The 21,012-nt window shown below is 41.4% G+C and overlaps 1 protein-coding gene across 2 annotated transcripts in view; it reads left to right on the top strand.

Annotated features, from left to right (window-relative positions):
* The window catches only part of LOC120940816 (beta-Ala-His dipeptidase-like), a 78,231-nt gene that overhangs the window by 23,139 nt on the left and 34,080 nt on the right, over positions 1-21,012 (top strand). For both annotated transcript variants that reach the window (XM_040353886.1, XM_040353887.1), the window contains 5 exons: positions 1,014-1,121; positions 6,712-6,855; positions 14,986-15,148; positions 16,316-16,404; positions 19,997-20,191. In XM_040353886.1, the coding sequence (XP_040209820.1) occupies positions 1,014-1,121; positions 6,712-6,855; positions 14,986-15,148; positions 16,316-16,404; positions 19,997-20,191 (699 nt within the window). The remainder of the gene's footprint in view (positions 1-1,013; positions 1,122-6,711; positions 6,856-14,985; positions 15,149-16,315; positions 16,405-19,996; positions 20,192-21,012) is intronic.

The following is a 21,012-nucleotide window of genomic DNA, read 5'->3' as shown; positions in this document are numbered from 1 at the left end:
CCCCAAAGCTCACACACACACTACCAATCACTCACGATCTTCATTCAGAAAGGGAAGGGGACAGTAAATTACATATTTACCGGCCCCTTCCCCCCACTCATTTTAAAACATCCCCACAGAAACAGGCGGCGGGAGAGGAGGGAAGCTGGAAGCACTGTGGCGGGGGAAGGGGAGGAGATAGGGCAGTAGGGGGAATTTGTGCTGCACAGGGTGATTAGGGTGTGCCTGGGCACACCTGGCACACTCTGTGCGCACACCTATGGGCCTCTCATCTTTTTAAGTGGGAAAACTTGCACAATTGGTGGCTGACTAAATAATTTTTTGCCCCACTATAAGTACCTTATATAATAATAATATACTGTATGTTAGGAGAGAACAAAAGATCTTTCTGTGTATACCTAACGTGTGACTGCCTTTTCAAGTCTGGGGTGAGCTTTAATACTGAATTTGACATGCAGAATTGTGAGGATTTTGCAGATTAAAAATTCTATCCGATTTTGTTTAAATTAGCATAATAAATATAATGCCCATATCCACATATTTGAGATGCCAAATACATTTGTAAAGCTTTAAGAACAGAACAAAACATCTACTTTGGTAAGGGGTCAAATATTTTATGAGGACATATGGAGTTAATATTTTCTAATCCATCATTCATGAATCTTGCATTAATACAAACATTAGCATGTGTCTTACACAGTAGGAAACACAACAGAAGTAACACGTACAGTCTGAGAGGTTAGATGGAACAACCGTATTCAGATGATAATGAGTTGCACAATATCAGTGCAGCTGGAGTTTCCTATGTCTGTGGTAAGCCTCAAGGGGACATTGACATTATGCAATCATCTCCTGGTGGAACAAAAGCTTGTTTTGAGCTGATAATCACTGCACACAAAGCAAAGTTCTGATCCCATGACTGAGCAATACTAATTATCAAGCAGAAATACAGGTTCAGTTCTAGTCATATTTATTTCAGCAGTCATTTTACTGACTCGTGTTTTTCCTCGTAGGTCTTCATTGTTCAGCTCATCATGCTGCCGTTTACAACTGATGCATCTGAGAGACTGGTAGAAGATCTCTTTCAGTACATTGATGCTCATCAAGATGACTTTGTTCAGGTAAAAAAGAACCAATGTTATACATTCAATAGGCAGGCCGCTATTCAATCCCTGAATGCCAGGCATAGCAGCTACAGTTATCTGTTTACTGCAGCTGGATGTTACCTTGGGAAATATTAACCAGTTAATATTATGTCATAGAAAGCATAGGATACAGTCAATTTATGAGCGTGAAATGCATAGAATTGTATGCAGAAAGTGCGGTTCATATTATTAGTTACAGGTGTGTCGCAGACCATAAGGATAGTCTGGGTGGCCAATGACATTTTCTAGGTGCCCAGAACAGTGTCTCTCTTCCTTGCTATAGCCACCTTTCAACCTTGAGCGTGTAGCATATGTAGGAGATTTTCAGGTGTTTTTTGTTGTGGGTGGGTTTTTTTTTTTGCAATGTTTTTTGAACGTTTTTAGGAGCAAAGAGCCATACATGAGCTTTTTTTGCGGCAATATCATGCATTTGTGGCCCCGTAAAACACGCTCTCATTGAAGTTAGTGGGGCCAATACCCAAATGCTACTTTAAAAGTAGCTCAATGCTTTGGGGGTTGAGCTACAGGTGCCTGAAAACTTTAAAGTGAACAGGAACAATTTAAAAGCATTGAATTTTGCTTGTTGAGCATTTTTATAGCTTTGAACGTCAAGATACAAAACACACAGGTGTGAAAGGGGGCTTATACGCTAGTCTTCAGAAAATAGCTGGATTATAAAAATATTTTTATAAAGAGAATATAATGAAACACTGGATTCATATCTAACTACATGAGAATGCCTTGCTGGGTCAGGATGTAGGAGTGAGGCCTCGTACACACGTCCGAGGAACTCAACGAGCAAAACACATCGTTTTGCTCGTCGAGTTCCTTGTGAAGCCGCCGAGGACCTCGGCGAGCCGAAATTTCCCATTGAACAATGAGGAAATAGAGAACATGTTCTCTATTTCCTCGCCGAGATCCTCGTCGGCTTCCTCGGCCAAAAGTGTACACCCGCCCGTGTTTCTCGGCAGAATTCAGCTCCGATCGAGTTTCTGGCTGAATTCTGCCGAGAAACTTGGTCGTGTGTAAGGGGCCTAAGGGTACGTAGAGATTGATCAGTATGAATTTTTAGGTGCACCAGTTTGTAGTTGTATTTGATGGGATGCAGTGGTAATTCATCTGTGATTCCAGCATAAAATGAAAGCTTAACTTTTTGTAAATGCTGAATGTGCTAACTTAAAGTACAATTAAAGGCAAAACTTTTTTTTTAGTTTTGGATAGAGTGGAGAGGGATTAGAACACATATTATGTTTCTGTTGTGGTCTTTCCCACAGTTTGGGAGATTCATCCTCTCTATTTGTCCTGTTTACCATTATCATCAAAAGAAATTTTGTGTTGTCCCCAGAAAATAAATAGAAGGGAAATCTTCCAATGGGGACACTAGTTTTGGTGACCTGGGGGACCCAAAGGTATCCCTTAATTTGCAGGGATTTTCTCTCCCTTCCTGTTTGGCTATGGGACAGGAAGTGAAGGTATATCTCCCCAATGGGACACAGATGGCAAAAAAACCTGCAGGGGTCCTTTGCTCTGTCCAAAATGAAAAAAATTTTGCTTTTAGTTCTACTTTAAAGCGGGGGTTCACCCGAATTTTTTTTTTTAACATTAGATTGAGGCTAATTGTGGGAAGCACAATCGGGTGTTTTTTTTAAAATCAATGCAGTACTTACCGTTTTAGAGATAGATGTTCTCCGCCGCTCTCGGGTATGGTCTTCGGGACTGGGCGTTCCTATTTGACAGCCTTCCGACCATCGCATACAGCGCGTCACGAGTTGCCGAAAGAAGCCGAACGTCTCTAAAACGGTAAGTACTGCATTGATTTAAAAAAAAACACCCGATTGTGCTTCCCACAATTAGCCTCAATCTAATGTTAAAAATTAGTTTTTCGATTGAACCCCCACTTTAACAGCTTTAATAGTGGGCCTATACCAAAATTTGGTCTTTACAGCAACCTGTTATGAACATGCATCAAATAGCACAAACTTGAATTAATAGATGTGTACAATTTGCCTCAATCTTCTCAAATGAAACAAATATAAGCCCTTCTATTGCTGTTACATTGTGTAGTTACATCACATCCAGTATTTCACTAGCATAAGAATATCTTGGAGGTGTAGGAATGGCCCAGAATTCACAAATATGCTATAAATCCTACATGTGGTGCATTGGCATTTCTGTAATGGACCAATGGCATTATCAATTTAGACAGTAATGATATATTTGTTGGAACTGTGAAAGTCTGCCTTGCTATGGCTGTTGCAGCCCAAAAAGCACTAACTGGAACAGTAATAGTTAAATAAAGCCTCACCATGTCATGAACAACTTTTATTAGTGCAGACTACAGCTCGGACCCCTGGGCTAAATCCAGTCTTAGAGGCCCCATGCACATTGCAGTTATTGCTAGTATCACTATAGTTATGACCATTGGCAGCTGGTTCTCCATGTTTTAGGTTTGGAGGGGTGACAAAAACTGCCCCAAAAAGTCGGTCGGTCGCACCCCCAGTTTGCTTGATTGTCAGCCCACAAGCCCCGCACTTACCCCATCTAGGTCTCGGGCAGTGCTTCCTCCTCGTCGGCTTCACCCTGTGTCTCCTCCTCCTCCTTGGCTTCATGGCAGCTTACCCTGCGTCCTCTCCTCCTGCTCAGCAGCCAATGCAATCACTTCTCCTCTGGGACCCGCTTCCTAATTGGCCGGAAGGAGAATCCGGAAGACAATGGCAAATATTGATTCGCTATTGTTGTCACACAACTGGGCAGTCTCAGGGCACAGTGATCTGCGCCCCGAGCCCACCCTTTTTTTAAGCCAATTAAAGCCTCTGGCTCTAATCGAGTGCTTCTTAAAAAAAAAAAAATACATTGTAATCCTTGCATCTGGCATCCTGCATGTAGATTAGGGGTTGTACACATTGATTAGGGGGCGGAGCCCCTGCGCACCTCATGGATGGGCCGCCACTGGTTATCACTAAATAATGCTTATACAAAGTGTTATCATTTCAACTAAACTGTTCTAAAATAACTATGATTTTTTTTTTTCCTTGTCAAAAAAGGTTTATTGATTGCACAATAAAATGAAAGTACATTGTTACATATACAAGGATATATATAAATAAGCTCTTTTGTTAAACAATAAAAAAATACAAATAATATATATATAGGTAACATTGTACGTTTTATTTGTGTTTAAACATCATCGCACACAATTAATTGTTCTACGTATGTTACTTTATCATGTTAGTATGAATATTGTAACTATTAATACCTAACAAAGGTTATCCTAAAAGACTTTGTATATAGGTATGTAAATCTATCATGTATTGATATAGAGCTGATATAGATAAGCAAATGTTATACGTTAACTTAAAAAGGAAAAGAAAAAAGAAAGTTACGAGAAAAAGGGGGGGGGGAGAATAGTGTGAGAGTAAGTTCACAAAGGTCGGTCCAGGTACCAGGGCATGGTTCAGTTTAGTTATTCCATGTATATATAGAAGTGTGGTTACACGGTTTTGTTAAATAATCAGTTACCATGGCTGAAGGACTGAATCATTCAAATTTGGGGGTAAATGAGTCTTTATCCATGGGTTCCACATTTTCTTGAATTTCGTAATATTGTTAGAGAAAATGGGATATACTGCGCTACTAAACACATCAAAATTTAAATGCTCATAATGTAGGACCATACATTAAAACAAATACAAAAAAGAAAAAGTGGAGCTGCGCAATACAAAAAATGATAACGTGAATTACCATAAGTGCCAAAGCTGACAAATCAATAACCGATGTGATGTGAAACATAAAAAAAAAAAACATATCATATATATAAATCAAAGTGCATATATAGTCCATATGTGAACCAACAAAAAAGGAATATCCAATCACTGATGAATCAATATGATAGTCCTATAGTAAGATACACAGTGCAGCAACCAGTGAGCAAATAGAAATCCTGTGCAAGGAAACAGCAGAACCACAATGTGTCACCAATCACACCTGTGCACCACCACCTATAAAGTTGTATGCTTACCAGAGGTAAGCTGTAACGGGCCAAAAGTATTGGACTTGTTCCCAGTAGATAGCGGTCTCCAATGGCAGGGAAAGCGAGCGATCAGATAGAACAAACTCAATGGGCACAAAGGCCGCAAAGCTCAGCGTGGATACCCAAAATGAAGATAGACTCACATAGTGTGTATCGTATGGTGATTTAATAACCACAATGGCAACTTACAGTTTAAAAGAGTAACAAACATCCGTATAGGACAATGGAGAGCCGGCCGGCATGCGATCTCCCGTTCAGAGCGATGACGTCAGCACGTCTACCTCCCGACGTACGTTTTGCTATAACATAGCGTCGTCTGGGGAACGCGCAACGCACTGACTCATCGCGTAATTTATAACAAAAGGCTTCGCCTCGGTGTGAATCATAGGCAGCGGGAGGGTCCATATTCATAGGACCAAAAGCCGATTGTCATGTTTACCATGCGGACAAGCAGAAAAAAGGAAATAAAAATCTGTATTATATAAAGTATAAAAAATCTAAAATTTCTAAAAGATTAAACTCCCTAAGACAGAAAACTAAAAGTGATATGGCAAAAAATTTGCATACAAATTTGCATAGCATATCGCTTAATATTAGGGAACATGGCACAGCACCATCTAGTGGTTAAAAACTAAATTGCCAATACTAATAAACAGGATAATCTATCACGCACTATACCCAATATTATATGGACAATCATGGGAATTATATAGAGTCACAAATGTATGTTGGAAAATCCATCCCCAGATATAATATATATATATATATATATATATATATATATATATATATATATATATATATATATATATATATATATATATATATATATAAAAAAGTTTGGAATTCATTCTGTTCTTAGTTTCAGCCAATGCCAGTATTGGTGATTTCCATGCTTTCGCCATTGTTTGCTTAGCAGGGATTGAAAGTTGAACAAAAAGCTTAAATTGGGAGAATGTTAGATGATCTGGTTTCAGATTAAGTAATGCTATAGCAGGGTCTGGTGCTAGCGGCTTTTGGAACATTTTGGAGGCTAGTTCAAAGATTTTCCCCCAAAAGGATTGTGCTATTGGACATGTCCACCATATATGCATGTGTGTACCTGTATCTGTACAGCCCCTGAAACAGAGGGCTGAATGATTGGGAGTGTATTTAGCCACGCTGGCAGGTACAAGATACCAGCGGGTTAGGACTTTATAATTTGCTTTCGTCGCCGTAACATTGGGTGAGGAAGATTTAGTAGTTGAATTTTTTTTTTTTTATCAGTTTATGAAAATGGAGTTGGATAATGAATACCGTATATCTCTGTGTATAGTCACTGTCCATTGCATACTGTATATGTTTATTGTAGTCAGTAAAAAAAATAACATGCATACAGTTGTTTTGGAACCTCTCTTAATAGACTTCAGTAAGGATGTAATATGACTTTACTGCCAGGACTTTACATAGCAATGTTTTACATGTTTGCTATACATTGCCTATGGGAGAAAAAAGCTTGTATTTTACAGTGAAATGCTTATATATTATTCCATGCAGGAGCTTAAAGAATGGATAGCTGTTCCAAGTGATTCCAGTGACCCTCACCTGCGTGAAGAATTAATACAAATGGTAGAGATAACTGCTCGGAGGATTCAAACTTTGGGAGCCACAGTACAACAAGTAGACACGGGATTTGAAACGGTTTGTATGAATTAAGAACACATTTACAAAAGGGCACCCTATTCTTTTCTTACATAATAAAGTATATATAATCCTGGAACACATGTGATATGTTGCATCTTACCAGTCCTTAGAAGTGGTGGCTGCCTTAAGCCTAGTACACACGGGCCCATTTCTATTGAACTGGCTGACATTCGGCCCGCGTGTACTGCATTCGGCTGGCTTCTGTTGAAGGGGCATGACTGAAAAATGTCTGCTGATCAGTTCTTGATCAGCGTACTGGAGTCTTCTGGTGGGGGGGCTGTCCCCCGTGTCAGAACACAATAGTACTGCAGGGGAGATCGCTGCACTAATGTCGGATAGTTACTACAGCGGCTCCTTCGGAGCTGTCAGTTTTTTTTCGTTCAGCCCTGCTACTAAACTACTAGTGTGGACCCAGCCCATTTGTTTTATGGCTTCTGTACCTTATTTTCATGTGGTAATCCTGCAAATAACACAATTACTGTGCAAGATTACCCTCACCCCTCCACTATATTTATGGAGGGAGCAATTACAGAAAGATACCCGTTGAACCCTTTAGAAATATTGTATCCTTGTAATCTCAAACAATGTTATCAGCTTTCTAGGCTATCTTCTGTGAACTCCAAATCAACACCCTCTGTGTAAGAGCCGGTTCACACTGGGGCGACTCGTCAGGCGGCTCAGCCGCCTGACAAGTCGCGTCCCATTCTATGCAATAGAACCGTTCTAATAGGAGCGACGCAAGTCGCTCCGACTTAGAAAAAGGTTCTTGTACGACTTTGGGGGCGGCTCGGGGGGCGACCTGCATTGACTTCTATACAGAGGTCATTTTGCAGGTCGCCTCTGAAGTCGTCTTCAGGACGCCTTGCGGAGTCGCCCCCGAAGTCGTGCCGCCTAAGTGTAAACCGGCTCTAAAGGGAATAGCAAGAAGGGGAGAGGTTTGGTGACCTAATCAGTTTAAGTTGACAATGGATACGGTTCAGTGAGTAAACGTCACCCTAGGGGACAGGAGGTATGTTACTGGCAGGATCACTGAGGGAATTAATGGGAAAGAAAACATAAATAAAAGGAAACTAGTGAATCACATTACTGATGATAACCTATTGACCTGAAAAGTGCAGGGCAGAGCTAATCAGTGTGACAGATCAAATGTTCCATCTAAAAATTCGATAAATAAACTTGACAAGTAAATGGTCCATCGAACAGCAGCGGCATGAGCTGCGGTCAGAACACAATGTCCCGGCACTGGAAATTGCTCCATCCACCTAAAGAAAAAAAAAAAGAAGATAAACCGCAAAAAAAATACGAACCATCTAGGGCAAACTTCAGGGTCCATGATTCTGGTAAGCTGCTTGTTTTTTTTTGCAGGGACGGTGATCAGCTCACTGCTGCATGTATATTTAAAGTCACCATTTATTTTACAAAAGTTATCGCAAGAGCTGGACATTTTTTTTATAGCTCTAAAGACTGGTTAGCCACAACTTGTTACATTATTTGGGGTTCCTAATACACATTAAATGGAATACCGTGTTTCCCCGAAAATAAGCCCGGGTCTTATATTAATTATGCCAACAAAAGACACAGTAGGGCTTATTTTCAGGGTAGGTCTTACCATGTAATGTGCTGTCTTTTCTCCCCCTCTCCCTCCCTGCCTGTCAGGAATCCCCAGTTTGAACGGAGTTAAAATGCTTGTAAAATCCTATAATCCCCTCTATTACAGTAGTATATAATGTACAATGTGTGCGTTTCTGTAATTTGTTATAGCGCCGCTCTGCACTTCCGTTACCCGCCGCAGCTCTCTTCCTCGCAATTATATTACAGAAACACACACATTGTACATTATAAACTACTGTAATAGAGGGGATTATAGGATTTTACAAGCATTTTTAACTAGGGCTTATTTTTGGGGTAGGGCTTATATTGCAGCCTTCCTGGAAAATAACACTAGGTCTTATTTTCAGGGTAGGTCTTATTTTGGGGAAACAGGGTATTTAAAATGTAGCGAAGATGTTCACCAAACATTCACTGGTGGTGGATCAATCACTCATTTAAAACACTAGAAAGATTCACCTACAGCAAATGCTTGGCGAATATTCACTTTACAAACATGCCCCCAAATGTAGAACTTTTCCAGAGCAGTGTAAATTTAAAGGAAGTGCTCCAGTCCTCTGTACAACTGAGCTATTCCCTTCTGGTTTATTATAATCTGTATTAATATAAATCTCTGTTTACAAGAAGTTTTAATTTCTGAAATGTAAGCAGAGTAGGCATCAGCCTGTGGGCCTCATGCCATTTAAGAGCCCTGCAACAAAGATTTAAAATAATATTGCTTTGATCTTGAAAGAAGATTACAATGAAGCTTTATTAAATTGTTTACAAAAAGGTAGAAAAAAAATGAATTGACCCAACTTTACATTAAAAACTCTTTAGAGAAAATACTGTATTAAAGTACTTTACCCTACATAAACCATAGACATAAGGTTCACATTACAGTTTCAAAAAGGGAAAGAGGGGTAAGGGAAAGGACATGGACCTTTTGGCCAGAGTGTCAACTGCCAAGTGTCAACTGGCCAGGTCAATGGTAGGAGTTCCGACCAATAAGGACAAATGAAAGATTCAGCACAGGCAGAGGGTGAGGAAAGATATCCTCAAAAAAGGGGGCTGTACCCTCAAGAAGGTGGGAACACACAGCGGAGCACTCCTAATTTAGGCTTTATTGAAATAAACAATTGGTAAACATTTACAAAAGATGGCAAAAAAAAAAAGTTTAAAATGACAACGTTGTCTTCTAAAAACACACTCGGGATGCCACTTCCATCCATGCAAGACACTAAACAGGTTAGTGAAGATGACACATGAGAAAGGGGTCTGGAGGGGTCCTGGGAAACCTACGGGGCACTTGCAACTAAATGCTATGTGCCTACCTTTAGGGCATCCAGGCCCACTGTATACCCTGTGTCTCCAGTATTGGTACAATCTATCCGAACCAGCAATCATGTACATTATATTCTGACAGTATATCAACTTAATGAATGAGTCCTATAAACGGGTCTGAAGGGCTCCTGGGAAATCCACGGGCACTTGTAACTGAATGCCAGGTGTCTACCTTGAGCACATCCAGGTCCACTATATGCCCTGTGTCATCACTATTCAGTGCAATGGAGGGAGTCTGTGTTGGGCCAACATACATTTACAGCAGTGGACGTTATATCCAAGTTCTGAGTTCCTGTGGTATTCACCAATTCAAAGCCACTGCTGTCTACACAAACCCAACAATGGGCAGCAACATAAGAGCTCAAAACGGAAATGGAGGGGATTCAATATCAAGATGTAGGGCATAGGGATGAATGATGAGGTCAACTCCAGGCTATTCACATAAATTTGTGATCATATCACTGCTAGTGTCACCCCAGTCTGCGAGAAGGCCCTCACTCAGATGCACAGGGCACCAACAATAATGGCTTGGTAATAGTGTATACTGCCATCTTGTGGCCAATATTAAGATCACTTTGGCACAGTGAATTGCACATCAAATATCTACAATTGAACACACATACAGATTGAATATATAAATCTGGCACAGATTGTTTATACAGAGCAGCTACATTTGCTTGATCACTGGAGAGGAACACTTTTGAGGGGTGTATGGAGTACTACAAAGAGATGAAGTAAATGATAAATAATAAAAGGGGGGTAAACACATCATTGTTCATTACCCGTAGGGATACGATGACCTGACAATGATAAATGATAAATGGTGTGTCACATCTACCCTATCCATACCATCTAGGGCAGGGGTGCCCAACCAGTTGCCCGCGGAGCCCTCTAATGTGGCCCGCGATCTCCTGCTCTGGGATGAAACAAAATAGAATACTGTTATTAAAGGTAAGTTTATTACTAAAATCACAGGGCTAGATTCAGAGAGAGTTACGCCGGCGTATCAGTAGATACGTCGTCGTAACTCTGAATCTACGCCGTTGTAAATTTAAGCGTATTCTGGAAACCAGATACGCTTAAATTAGGCTAAGATACGAGCGGCGTAAGTCTCTTACGCCGTCGTATCTTAGTTGCATATTTACGCTGGCCGCTAGGTGACGCTTCCGTCTTTTTCGGCTTTGAATATGCAAATGACCTAGATACGCCGATTTTACAAATGTACATACGCCCGGCGCTATTTTTTCACGTTGTGTATGTTAGGCTTTTTCGGCGTAAGGTTGCTCCTGCTCTTATGAGGCGTACGCAATGTTAAGTATGGACGTCGTTCCCGCTTCGAATTTTGAATTTTTTACGTCGTTTGCGTAAGTCGTTCGCGAATAGGGCTGGACGCAATTTACGTTCACGTCGAAACCAATGACGTCCTTGCGGCGTATTTTGGAGCAATGCACACTGGGAAATTCCACGGACGGCACATGCGCCGTTCGGGAAAAACGTCAATCACATCGGGTCACCAATAATTAATATAAAACACGCCCCCTCGTGCTCATTTGAATTACGAGCGCTTACGCCGGCCCCATTTACGCTACGCCGTCGTAACTTAGGAGGCAAGTGCTTTGTGAATACAGCACTTGCCTCACTGACTTACGGCGGTGTAGCGTAAATACGATACGCTGCGCCGCCGTAAAAATGTACCTGAATCCAGCCCACAGTGTATATATGGGCATATCTGGTCAGTCCGACCCAATCAGACCCTCCATTCACCTCTAAGGAGTGGCAGATATAAATGGACTTGTGTCCGTTTACAAACGCCTACCTCCAATCCTATCCACAAAAAAAAAAAAAGTAGAGTGGGCTGCAATCCACCGTTTCTGCTCATTGTGGCCCGTTTAATGCTCAGTCATAATCGACCAGTTACAAAGTCGCTTAAGTGGCCCTCGCTCTTCAAAAGGTTGGACACCCCTGATCTAGGGGGTTGGGAAAACCTATCGATTTATTCAGTGTTAAACCCCTTTCGGAGCCAGACATCCTAAACAAAAAATGTACTCCTTTTTCTTTTTGGAGTAAAACCGTGTTGTAGTCCCCTCTTCTGCTTGATAATGTCAACGCATAGAATATTTAGCAAAATGTTTGGCCAATGAACTCTCATCATCTAGGGTTTGGAAACTCGATAGATGTTCTCCTATCCGTACCTTTACCGGGTGTTTTGTTTTACCCACATACAGCATGTGTCAGGGGCATTCTATCATGTACAAGACCCGAGATTTTTTGCAGTTAATGAAGTGTCTGATCCAATAGATGTTTTGGTGGCTCGCATCAGAGAAAGTATCCATCTTGTCTACAAAGTTACATATGTGGCATCTTCCACATGGATAAATGGATACATTTCCTTAAGGGTTGGCAGCTCAGTGAGCCAGGTATGTGCAGGTAGGGGTTCGTCTATCCTTTAATGTCAGGAGTTCTTCACGTTTTTTCTGCAATGCTTTTCTTTTCAAATTTTTCAGACATTGGTGCGGATATTTTCTCTCTCTAAAACGTCTGTAGAATAGAATGGCTTAAGTTTGATGGTCCGACTCTTAAGTGCAATTCCTTAAAAACTGTCCAGTTGGTATCCCATTGATTAGAGATGATGGCTGGTTGCCTCCAACAGCGTGTTGGCTTTTTTATATGTTTTTGATACCAGTCGTCCATCTTCCACTCTAATCTGGAGGCCCAAGAAAGAAATTTGGTGTTGATTATGACTGAGCATTAAACGAATATTCCTATTGTTTCGATTTAATTCAGCCATGAACAGTTCTAAACTGTTGGCAGATCCCTGCCATACTACCAGTACATCGTCGATGTACCTTAACCACAACAGAGAACTGCCTTACAGAAGAAGTCCCATTGGACAAAATGTATGTCAGGCTATGCATGGAGCAGCAGTGACATCCAAACCCTCATGGAGGGTGCTGGACAAACGATTGTTTCCATTTTGAGCCTAATTTTATTGTTTTTGTTGTAAGTACAACTTTTAATAAACACCCGTGTGCTTTTAAAAGAATGTTGCACAATAAGTTTATCTTCCTCTTTCATATGATGAATGTGTGACTGGACTCTCTAACCCCAGCTTGTTCAATTAAACTTTGGTTAAACCTGGAAGCTCATTGGTTTTTATGCAGAAGTGAGCCTGATTTTGCACTTTCCAGATTTAGTAAATAAACCCCTTTGTGTACTTAAAAGTGGGGTATGCCTGTATACACTAAGCTTGCAACAGGGCAACCAGAGTGACTGGCAGCACCAACATCAGCGGGTAACAGCGACAAGTGGATGCAGGAGGAAGGCTTACCTCCACCACGAAAGATGGTGGACAACTACATGTGAGTCCTACCTCCTCACTGAAGAGTATTGTCGGTGCCCTGTGCATTTTAGTGAGGACCTCCCCACAGACTGGGATGATACTAGCAGTGATGTAATCACAGGCTATGTCACAAATTTATGTGAATAGCCTGGAGTTGCCCTTTGATACTCAGTGATCACACTTGGATTACCCCATTACCATTTTCATCATTCATCCCTATGCCATACATCTTGATATTGAATCCCTTCCATTTCCGTTTTGGGCCTTTATGTTGCTGCCCATTGTTGGGTTTATGCAGACAGCAGTGGCTTTAAATTGGTGAATTACACAGGAACTCAGATATAACGTCCACTGCTGTAAATGTATGCTGGTCCACCACAGACTCCCGCCTTTGCACTGAATAGTGATGACACAGAGCATATAGTGGTCCTGAATGTCCTCAAGGTAGGCACATATTATTCAGTTGCAAGTGCGCCGTGAGTTTTCCCAGGAGCCCTTCAGACCAATTTGTAGATGTCATTCAAGTTGATATACTGTCAGGATAAGATGTACTAACTTTCTGGTTCTATATAGATTGTAACAATACTGGAGACACAGGATATAGAGTGGGTCTTTATGTCCTAAAAGTAGGCACATAGGGGCAGATCCACAAAGAGACTACGCCGGCGTATCTACTGATACTCCGGCGTACTTTCAAATTTCCCGCGTCGTATCTTTGGTTTGAATCCTCAAACCAAGATACAACGGCATCTGGGTTAGATCCGACAGGCGTATGGCTTCGTACGCCTTCGGATCTTAGATGCAATACTTCGGCGTCCGCTGGGTGGAGTTCTCGTCGTTTTCCGCGTCGAATATGCAAATTAGCTATTTCCGACGATCCACGAAAGTACGCGCGGCCGTCGCATTCTCTTACGTCGTCTCTAGTCGGCTTTTTCCGGCGTATAGTTAAAGCTGCTGTTTTGCAGCTTATAGTTACACATGCCATGTTAAGTATGTCCGTCGTTCCCGTGTTTCATTTGAATTTTTTTTTTTTTCGTAAGTCGTCTGTGAATCGGGATGGACGTAATTCACGTCTATGTTAAAAAAAATTACGTCCTTGCGACGTCATTTAGCACAATGCACGGCAGGAAATTTAGGGACGGCGCATGCGCAGTTCATTCGGCGCGGGGACGCGCTTCATTTAAATGAAACACGCCCCCTAATCGCCGATTTGAATTATGCGCCGTTACGCCGCCAGAGATAAACGACGCCGCCATAACTTACGGCGCAAAATCTTTAAGGATTCAAACTAAAGCCAGGTAAGGTACGGCGGCGTAGCGTATCTCTGTCGATCTTCCCCATAGCATCTAGTTGCAAGTGCCCCATAGGTTTCCCAGGACCATTCCAGACCCCCTTCTCGCGTGTCATCTTCACTAACCTGTTTAGTGTATGGATGGACATTTTTTTGGGATATCTTTGCTCACCCTCTGCCAGTTCTGAATCACATTACAGTTTGCCTCTTAAAAGCTCCTCTACTTTCAGCTGTCAGTTTGTAAAGAATTTTGGTGCAACCTATGTATGTGTAATGTACAGTAGTGATGGTTATCTCAATCTAGTGTCCGACATGCACAGTACTTGGTTCAATGTTATTCCACTCGTAATAGAAAAATCCAGAAACCTGCAAGGCGGGCCCCAAGGTTTCAACTACCTATGGGCCTCCAGAGTTTAATCTGGCATGGGTGGAGTGATTTGCTGTCTCTCCCATTGACATTTTGTATCTGCTGTTTCTTAAGTAGATTGCTTTGGCACTCATTGTATGTATAGCATTTTATTACTAAACTTCTGATATAATAATCTAATTTTGTTTTTCTCTGCAGCTGCATGATGGGCAAAAAATCAAATTCCCCCCTGCGATCTTGGCTGAGTTGGGCAATGACACCACAAAGGCCACTGTCTGTTTTTATGGACACGTGGATGTCCAGCCTGCTAAAAAGGAAGATGGGTGGAAAAGTGATCCATATACATTGACTGAAGTTAATGGTTAGTATCTTGGTTATTGGTTAGTTTCAGGTCTATGTACTTTTGTTAATATAAATAGTATATACAGCATACATCATTCTGAATAAAAAAGTATAGTACAGTAAGACAGAAATAAAGGAAAATAATCACCGCACTTGTCATGCAAATACCGACGGACTTCCGGTCACGCTGGTCCTCTCCTGCAGAGAGGTGGAACGCACGCCACTGCTGGCTTCCTGGAGCGTGGGACCTATCTCTCCACAATCATTCAACGCAGACCAGCCTCAGTGCCGGGTTAAGGCACTTTTCAAGTAAGGGGCCAATTTGGCGTTGCCTGTCTTATTGTGTTTTAATAAAACGTTATTACTCTATGGCGATTTCTCTTCTGGTTTGCTTTATGTGATGCTGGATCTGCCGCCATCGATTCATTTGGAGCCTAGATGTTACGGTTTAATTCATGCTTACTCAACCTCTTTTTAGTTAAAGAGGTCAACATCTTCTGGTAAGGTGCGATCCATGAGCACTTTGTTTGCGGTGATTATTTTCCTTTATTTCTGGTGGAGGTGGAAGTCTGCACAGAACTAGTGGATACATCTTGCAAGCTCATTCACTGTTGTTTGGACTGTTTATTGCACATTATTGTCTACTATCTCCCCTAGCAGGGAGTCTTGCACTTTGATGGACATTAACACTGTTTATACAATTATTATTTAAATGTTTTTCTACTATCTCACCATTCACTTTTATATTTTTTCACTTATGAATAGTATTGCTGGGTATCTATTATTATTATTATTATCTTTTGATTAATTGGTTATTTATTTAATTCAATTGCTCAATATTCCTAGCGCATCCGTTCCTTTTTCACATATTCACGTCATTGTAATTCTTTGCAATCACTTGGACTGCAGCTCAGGTTATTCACTTTAATATTTCATTTATTTTATTTTTGGCGCGAGATTCTACCTCCCACAGTAAGACAGAGCTAAAGATTTAGTCCTCTTCCTTAGCCATCTTTGAGAACTAAAACATCAGTGTGAAGGGCTTGAAGGTGGAATAGCATTTATAATGGTCAGAGCTGTTTAGAGTCTAAAGAGAATGTGTTTTTCTGAAAACAAATTTTTTTATCAATTTATTGTTGGCTAATATGCCATAATTCTTCTAAGTTAACATTTTCATAATTTTAAGGAAACTTATATGGGCGAGGTGCAACTGACAACAAAGGCCCCGTGTTGGCCTGGATAAATGCAATTGAAACATATATATCACTGAAAAAGGTAAGACCCATTTAAAAAAAAAATGCAATGAGCCATCCCCGTTTTTCTTGTAATATGCTGGCAGGATACAGATTTTTCTACTCAGACTGTGCACATCTCAGCCAGACTGTGCACACCTTTTGCTTTAAATCACCTGAGACGTCAAGAGGAGGGATTTCTAGCACACAGCCTTAGTTCTGTTACTGTGTGCTGTGTGAAAGGGGGTGACAGCTCGGGCTTCTTTGTGATTTTGTTTGCTGCATGTTTATTCAGGGTTAGCACAGCAAGTCAGAAAACAATGGGGTCCCTTGAATTGATGTAGCACCCTAACAACTTGCATATTCAGAAGGTCAGCAGTGGCATCCTCCAAATTTTAGTTATTGAAAAAAAATAATAATAATCTAAAATATTAGCTGTTACAAAATAATAAATGACAAAAATACATGTTTGTGTTCTTCTGACTCAGCCACTCCCTATGTTGGACCATTATATGTGTCTTGTTTTCAGAAATATTAACTTTCGGATAGAATAGTAAAAATGTTTTACTTTTTTTTTTTTTATTGTAGGACAAATTGTTGGTGACATTTATAATATATAGGCCATTTAGGTTATTAAAGGAAAGATGAGATGCTTAGATTCCAGACCAATCGCACTTTGTTGCAGCATATTACTGTAATGCCTCGTACACATGACCAGTTTTCCCGTCGGGAAAACTGCCGTGACACCTTTTGGCCGGGAAAAATGAGAACGTGTTCTCTTTTTTCCTGCCGCGATTCCCGTCGGTCTTTTTCCAGGCAGTTTTCCTATGGGAAAAACTGCGGTGGCGCATACACATGGCCAGGGGTTTTCCAGCCAAAGCTCTCATGGCAGTTTTCTTGCCAGGAAAACCGGCCCTGTGTAGGGGGAAAACCTGTCGAGCCGGTTCTCGGCTTTCCCCTCGGGTTTCCCGCGGTAAAAAGTCTGCCGGGAAACCCGATCATGTGTACGAGGCATATTTGATCACAGCTGGATTAAATGTAAAGTTATCTGTCTAAGTCACTTTGCTTGACACATCAAGATGGTTTGTATGGGCTGTGTGTCCTCTAGCAGAATAAGCTATTTCACTTCCTTTTTCAGCTGTCAGAGTGAAAAAATATATTTACATGGAACCCAAAGACCTTTCACTGTCATTGTGATTTATTGGGATTTGTAGATGTAAAGCTAGACTAATGCCCTGTACACACGATCGGTCAATCCGATGAGAACGGTCTGATGGATTTTTCCATCAGTTAACCGATGAAGCTGACTGATGATCAGTCGTGTCTACACACCATCAGTTAAAAAAACACGGTCGTGTCAGAACGCGGTGACATAAAACACAATGACGTGCTGAAAAAAACGAAGTTCAATGCTTCCAAGCATGCGTCGACTTGATTCTGAGCATGTGAGGATTTTTAACCGATGGACGTGCCTACAAACGATCATTTTTTTTCTATTGGTTAGGTATCCATCGGTTAATTTTAAAACAAGTTTTAAATTTTTTAACCTATGGATAAATAACCGATGGGGCCCACACACGATCGGTTTGGTCTGATGAAAACGGTCCATCAGACCGTTCTCATCGGATTGACCGATCGTGTGTACGCGGCATAACAGCCTCTAAAATACAAACATCATTCCTATATCCCAGTGGTCCCCTTTTGGGTGCCAGGGACCGGTATTGCGCTGCAATTTTTCCAGGGACCGGGGGGGGGGGGGGGCCTGGGTGATATTTTTGCCACTCAACTCACGGATGGGGTTTTAACGGGAGTTTCTGTGCAGTCAAACCTCTTTGCTGATGAGATCATTAGCAGAGAAGTTTGACTACACAGATAGAACCCTATGGAAACATGAGTGGATCACTGCACAGAGCTCCACCTCAGATCACCAGGCTTCTGCATCCATTCATCTCTCTTCACCTTGCACCTGGGAGGAGGAAACAAAGAATCTGATTGTTGACCATGGGTAACCATTCAACTTTTTCTTCTTTCTTTCCTGCATCTTTCAATAATAAGCTCTAAAGAGCAACAGTGTGATGAGAACATACAAACTATGGTGCTTAGTTTCCAATTAGCATAGTGGACAGTTTGAAGAAGGTTTCGCGGGTCATGACTTTAGAATCACTTCTTGTGTCTACATGCTGCATTATTTTTATTTGCAGGACTCCAGGCCAATTGTTGAAATTTGTATATGAGAATTGTTTTGCCTACTAAAGTATTTCCAGTTCTGTTCTGTTTTGAGATCCAGGCATCTCAGCCAGACCGTACAGCCAGGATGATGACTTCAGCAGCAGCACATTGATAAGTTAGTTTTGTATTACTCTCTTCTCTAATGTCACTAGATGCCGATGCGGCTCCCAGGAGGGATCCTGTGTGTCCTGGTTCACTGTTTCAGGTCCGATTTCAGCCCAAATATTGGGCTGAATTCAGACCTGAAACTGACGAAAAGACGCATTGCTCCTGTGTAAATTCACACCGGAGCCGCATCAGAGATGTGAACTGGCTCCATAGAGAGCCGGTCACATTCTCCGACTATTGAATCCAATTCGCAATAGTATGAACCCAGCCTTAAAGCAGAGCTCTGGGCTCCTTCAAATTTTTATTTTTTTAATATTTTAGCTGCTTTTTAATAATATTAGGACACTTGCCTGTCTACGAATCTGTCAGAAACCGTCAGTGAAATCTTGCGTCTCTCTACTGCGCATGTGCGTAGCGTGGTGCGCTAAGTGAATGGCCCGGGCGGGGGGGGGCAAAGGAAGAAGGGGCCGAACTTTCTGGATGACTTCACTATGGCAAAGTCATCCGGAAGTGTGAGCCGGTACCTGTCAAAAGCAGGTACCCACTTCCCCTGAGAGGTGCCAAATGTGGCAGTGGAGGGAGGAGAAAAGAAGTGGAGCTTCCACTTTTGGGTGGAGCTCCACTTTTAAATAAAGAAAAATTATTAAATTGTGTTATTTTCCTAGAATGAGTCCCGTGGTTGGCAATTCAACATTATCAGATTTTTGTTGTTGAATCCTGAAGGCATATACTATGTGGATGTTCATTTGTAATGTCTAATACAGTGGTTGCCAACCAGTGGTCTGTGGACTACTGATGGTCCATGAGAAAATGTTGCTGGTCCCCAGGGGTTCTGCTGAAAATCAACATTGTAACATTGGATGTATACCGCCCAATGTTTCCAGTGTTGTTGTAAATGTGTGCTGACGGTCAATACTTTCAGTGCACATTGACACTTGGTGCCCCCTCTATAAGTCAGACTCTTGTGAACTCAGAGGGAGGCGTCGGTAGTAGTGCAGAGAGCTGGAGGTGAAGAAAGAGGGGACTTCCAATTGCAGCGCTAATCACAGACTGTGGGATGGAGCATGGAGCTCAAGCACATGATAAGAAGATGAGATCCAATGATGAGTCTGTGTAAGGCAGCAGTGTCATGCAGAGTGGGGGGGGGGGGCAGAGAATCAGAGCATTGTATGTATAAGGTATGTAAAATTCATATTAGTAGTAGTAGTAGGGATTCAAGATTGTGAGTTTAGTAGTCCGTAAGGTCTGCAGGGTTGGCGACCACTGGTCTAATGTATGTTTTTCTTTTGTGATATTAGGACATCCCTGTGAACTTGAAGTTCATTATAGAAGGGGTGGAGGAAACCGGCTCCCCTGGTTTAGAAGAATTAATTACAGAACACAAGGAGTTCTTCTCTGATGTGGATTATGTTGTTATTTCTGATAACGTGCGGCTCAGCAAGAAGCCTGCCTTGACATATGGGACAAGAGGCAATGCCTATTTCTTTGTAGAGGTAAGGATCTGTTTTGTACTTTATAAATTGGCTATAAGCTAAAACCTCACCCGTCTAAATTACTTCTAAATCTATTCAAGTCATTGTTTTTTTTGTTTTTTTTTTATAAGTAAAAGCACTGAGAGGACAGTAATGCAAAGCAGAGGTGTTTACATACGTTTCCCGGGTAAACATAGCATAACAGTAATATTCAATATTGTTTCATGGGATTTAATAGTTGTGTGGGGGTGGACACATATAGTATGTTCTGTATATTGAAATTCTTAAAGTGTATTTAAAGCAGAGTTCCACCCTAAAAATTAACTTTCTATTAACAGCTTGCCTTTAATGTAAAAAAAAAAGATGTTTTACTCACTTCTATCTGGCTGTTACTAGGTAGATTTAGTAATCTGCCTAGTTCCTGGTTCTAGGTGGTTCAACTTCCTGTCCTAAGACCCCAATGCCTCCTGGGAAATGATGACACTCATTTCCCAGGAGTCTCTGGGCATTACTGTGCCTAAAAATCACCCAGCATGCACCTCTCCCTGAAAACCAGGAAGAAAAAGGAACTGGGCTTCACATGCCCACACATATGATGGATACGGCCACAACATGAGCTGGAGGATATAAGGCAAGTGTTTGCAATGATTTCTGGAACGATTGGGGAATTATTAATATGTTTTAGGGACTATTTAATGTGATGTATTTTAGGTTTAAAAAAAAAAAATTATGCCTGGAACCCCGCTTTAACCACTTCAATACAGGGCACATTCACCCCCTTCCTGCCCAGGCCAGTTTTCAGCTTTCAACGCTGTCACACTTTGAATGACAATTGTACGGTC

The sequence above is a fragment of the Rana temporaria genome, chromosome 5 (genome assembly GCF_905171775.1).
Source record: "Rana temporaria chromosome 5, aRanTem1.1, whole genome shotgun sequence".
Taxonomy (NCBI): Eukaryota; Metazoa; Chordata; class Amphibia; order Anura; family Ranidae; genus Rana; species Rana temporaria.
The sequence above is the reverse complement of the archived record's forward strand: the minus strand, read 5'-3'. Positions and strand labels throughout refer to the sequence as shown.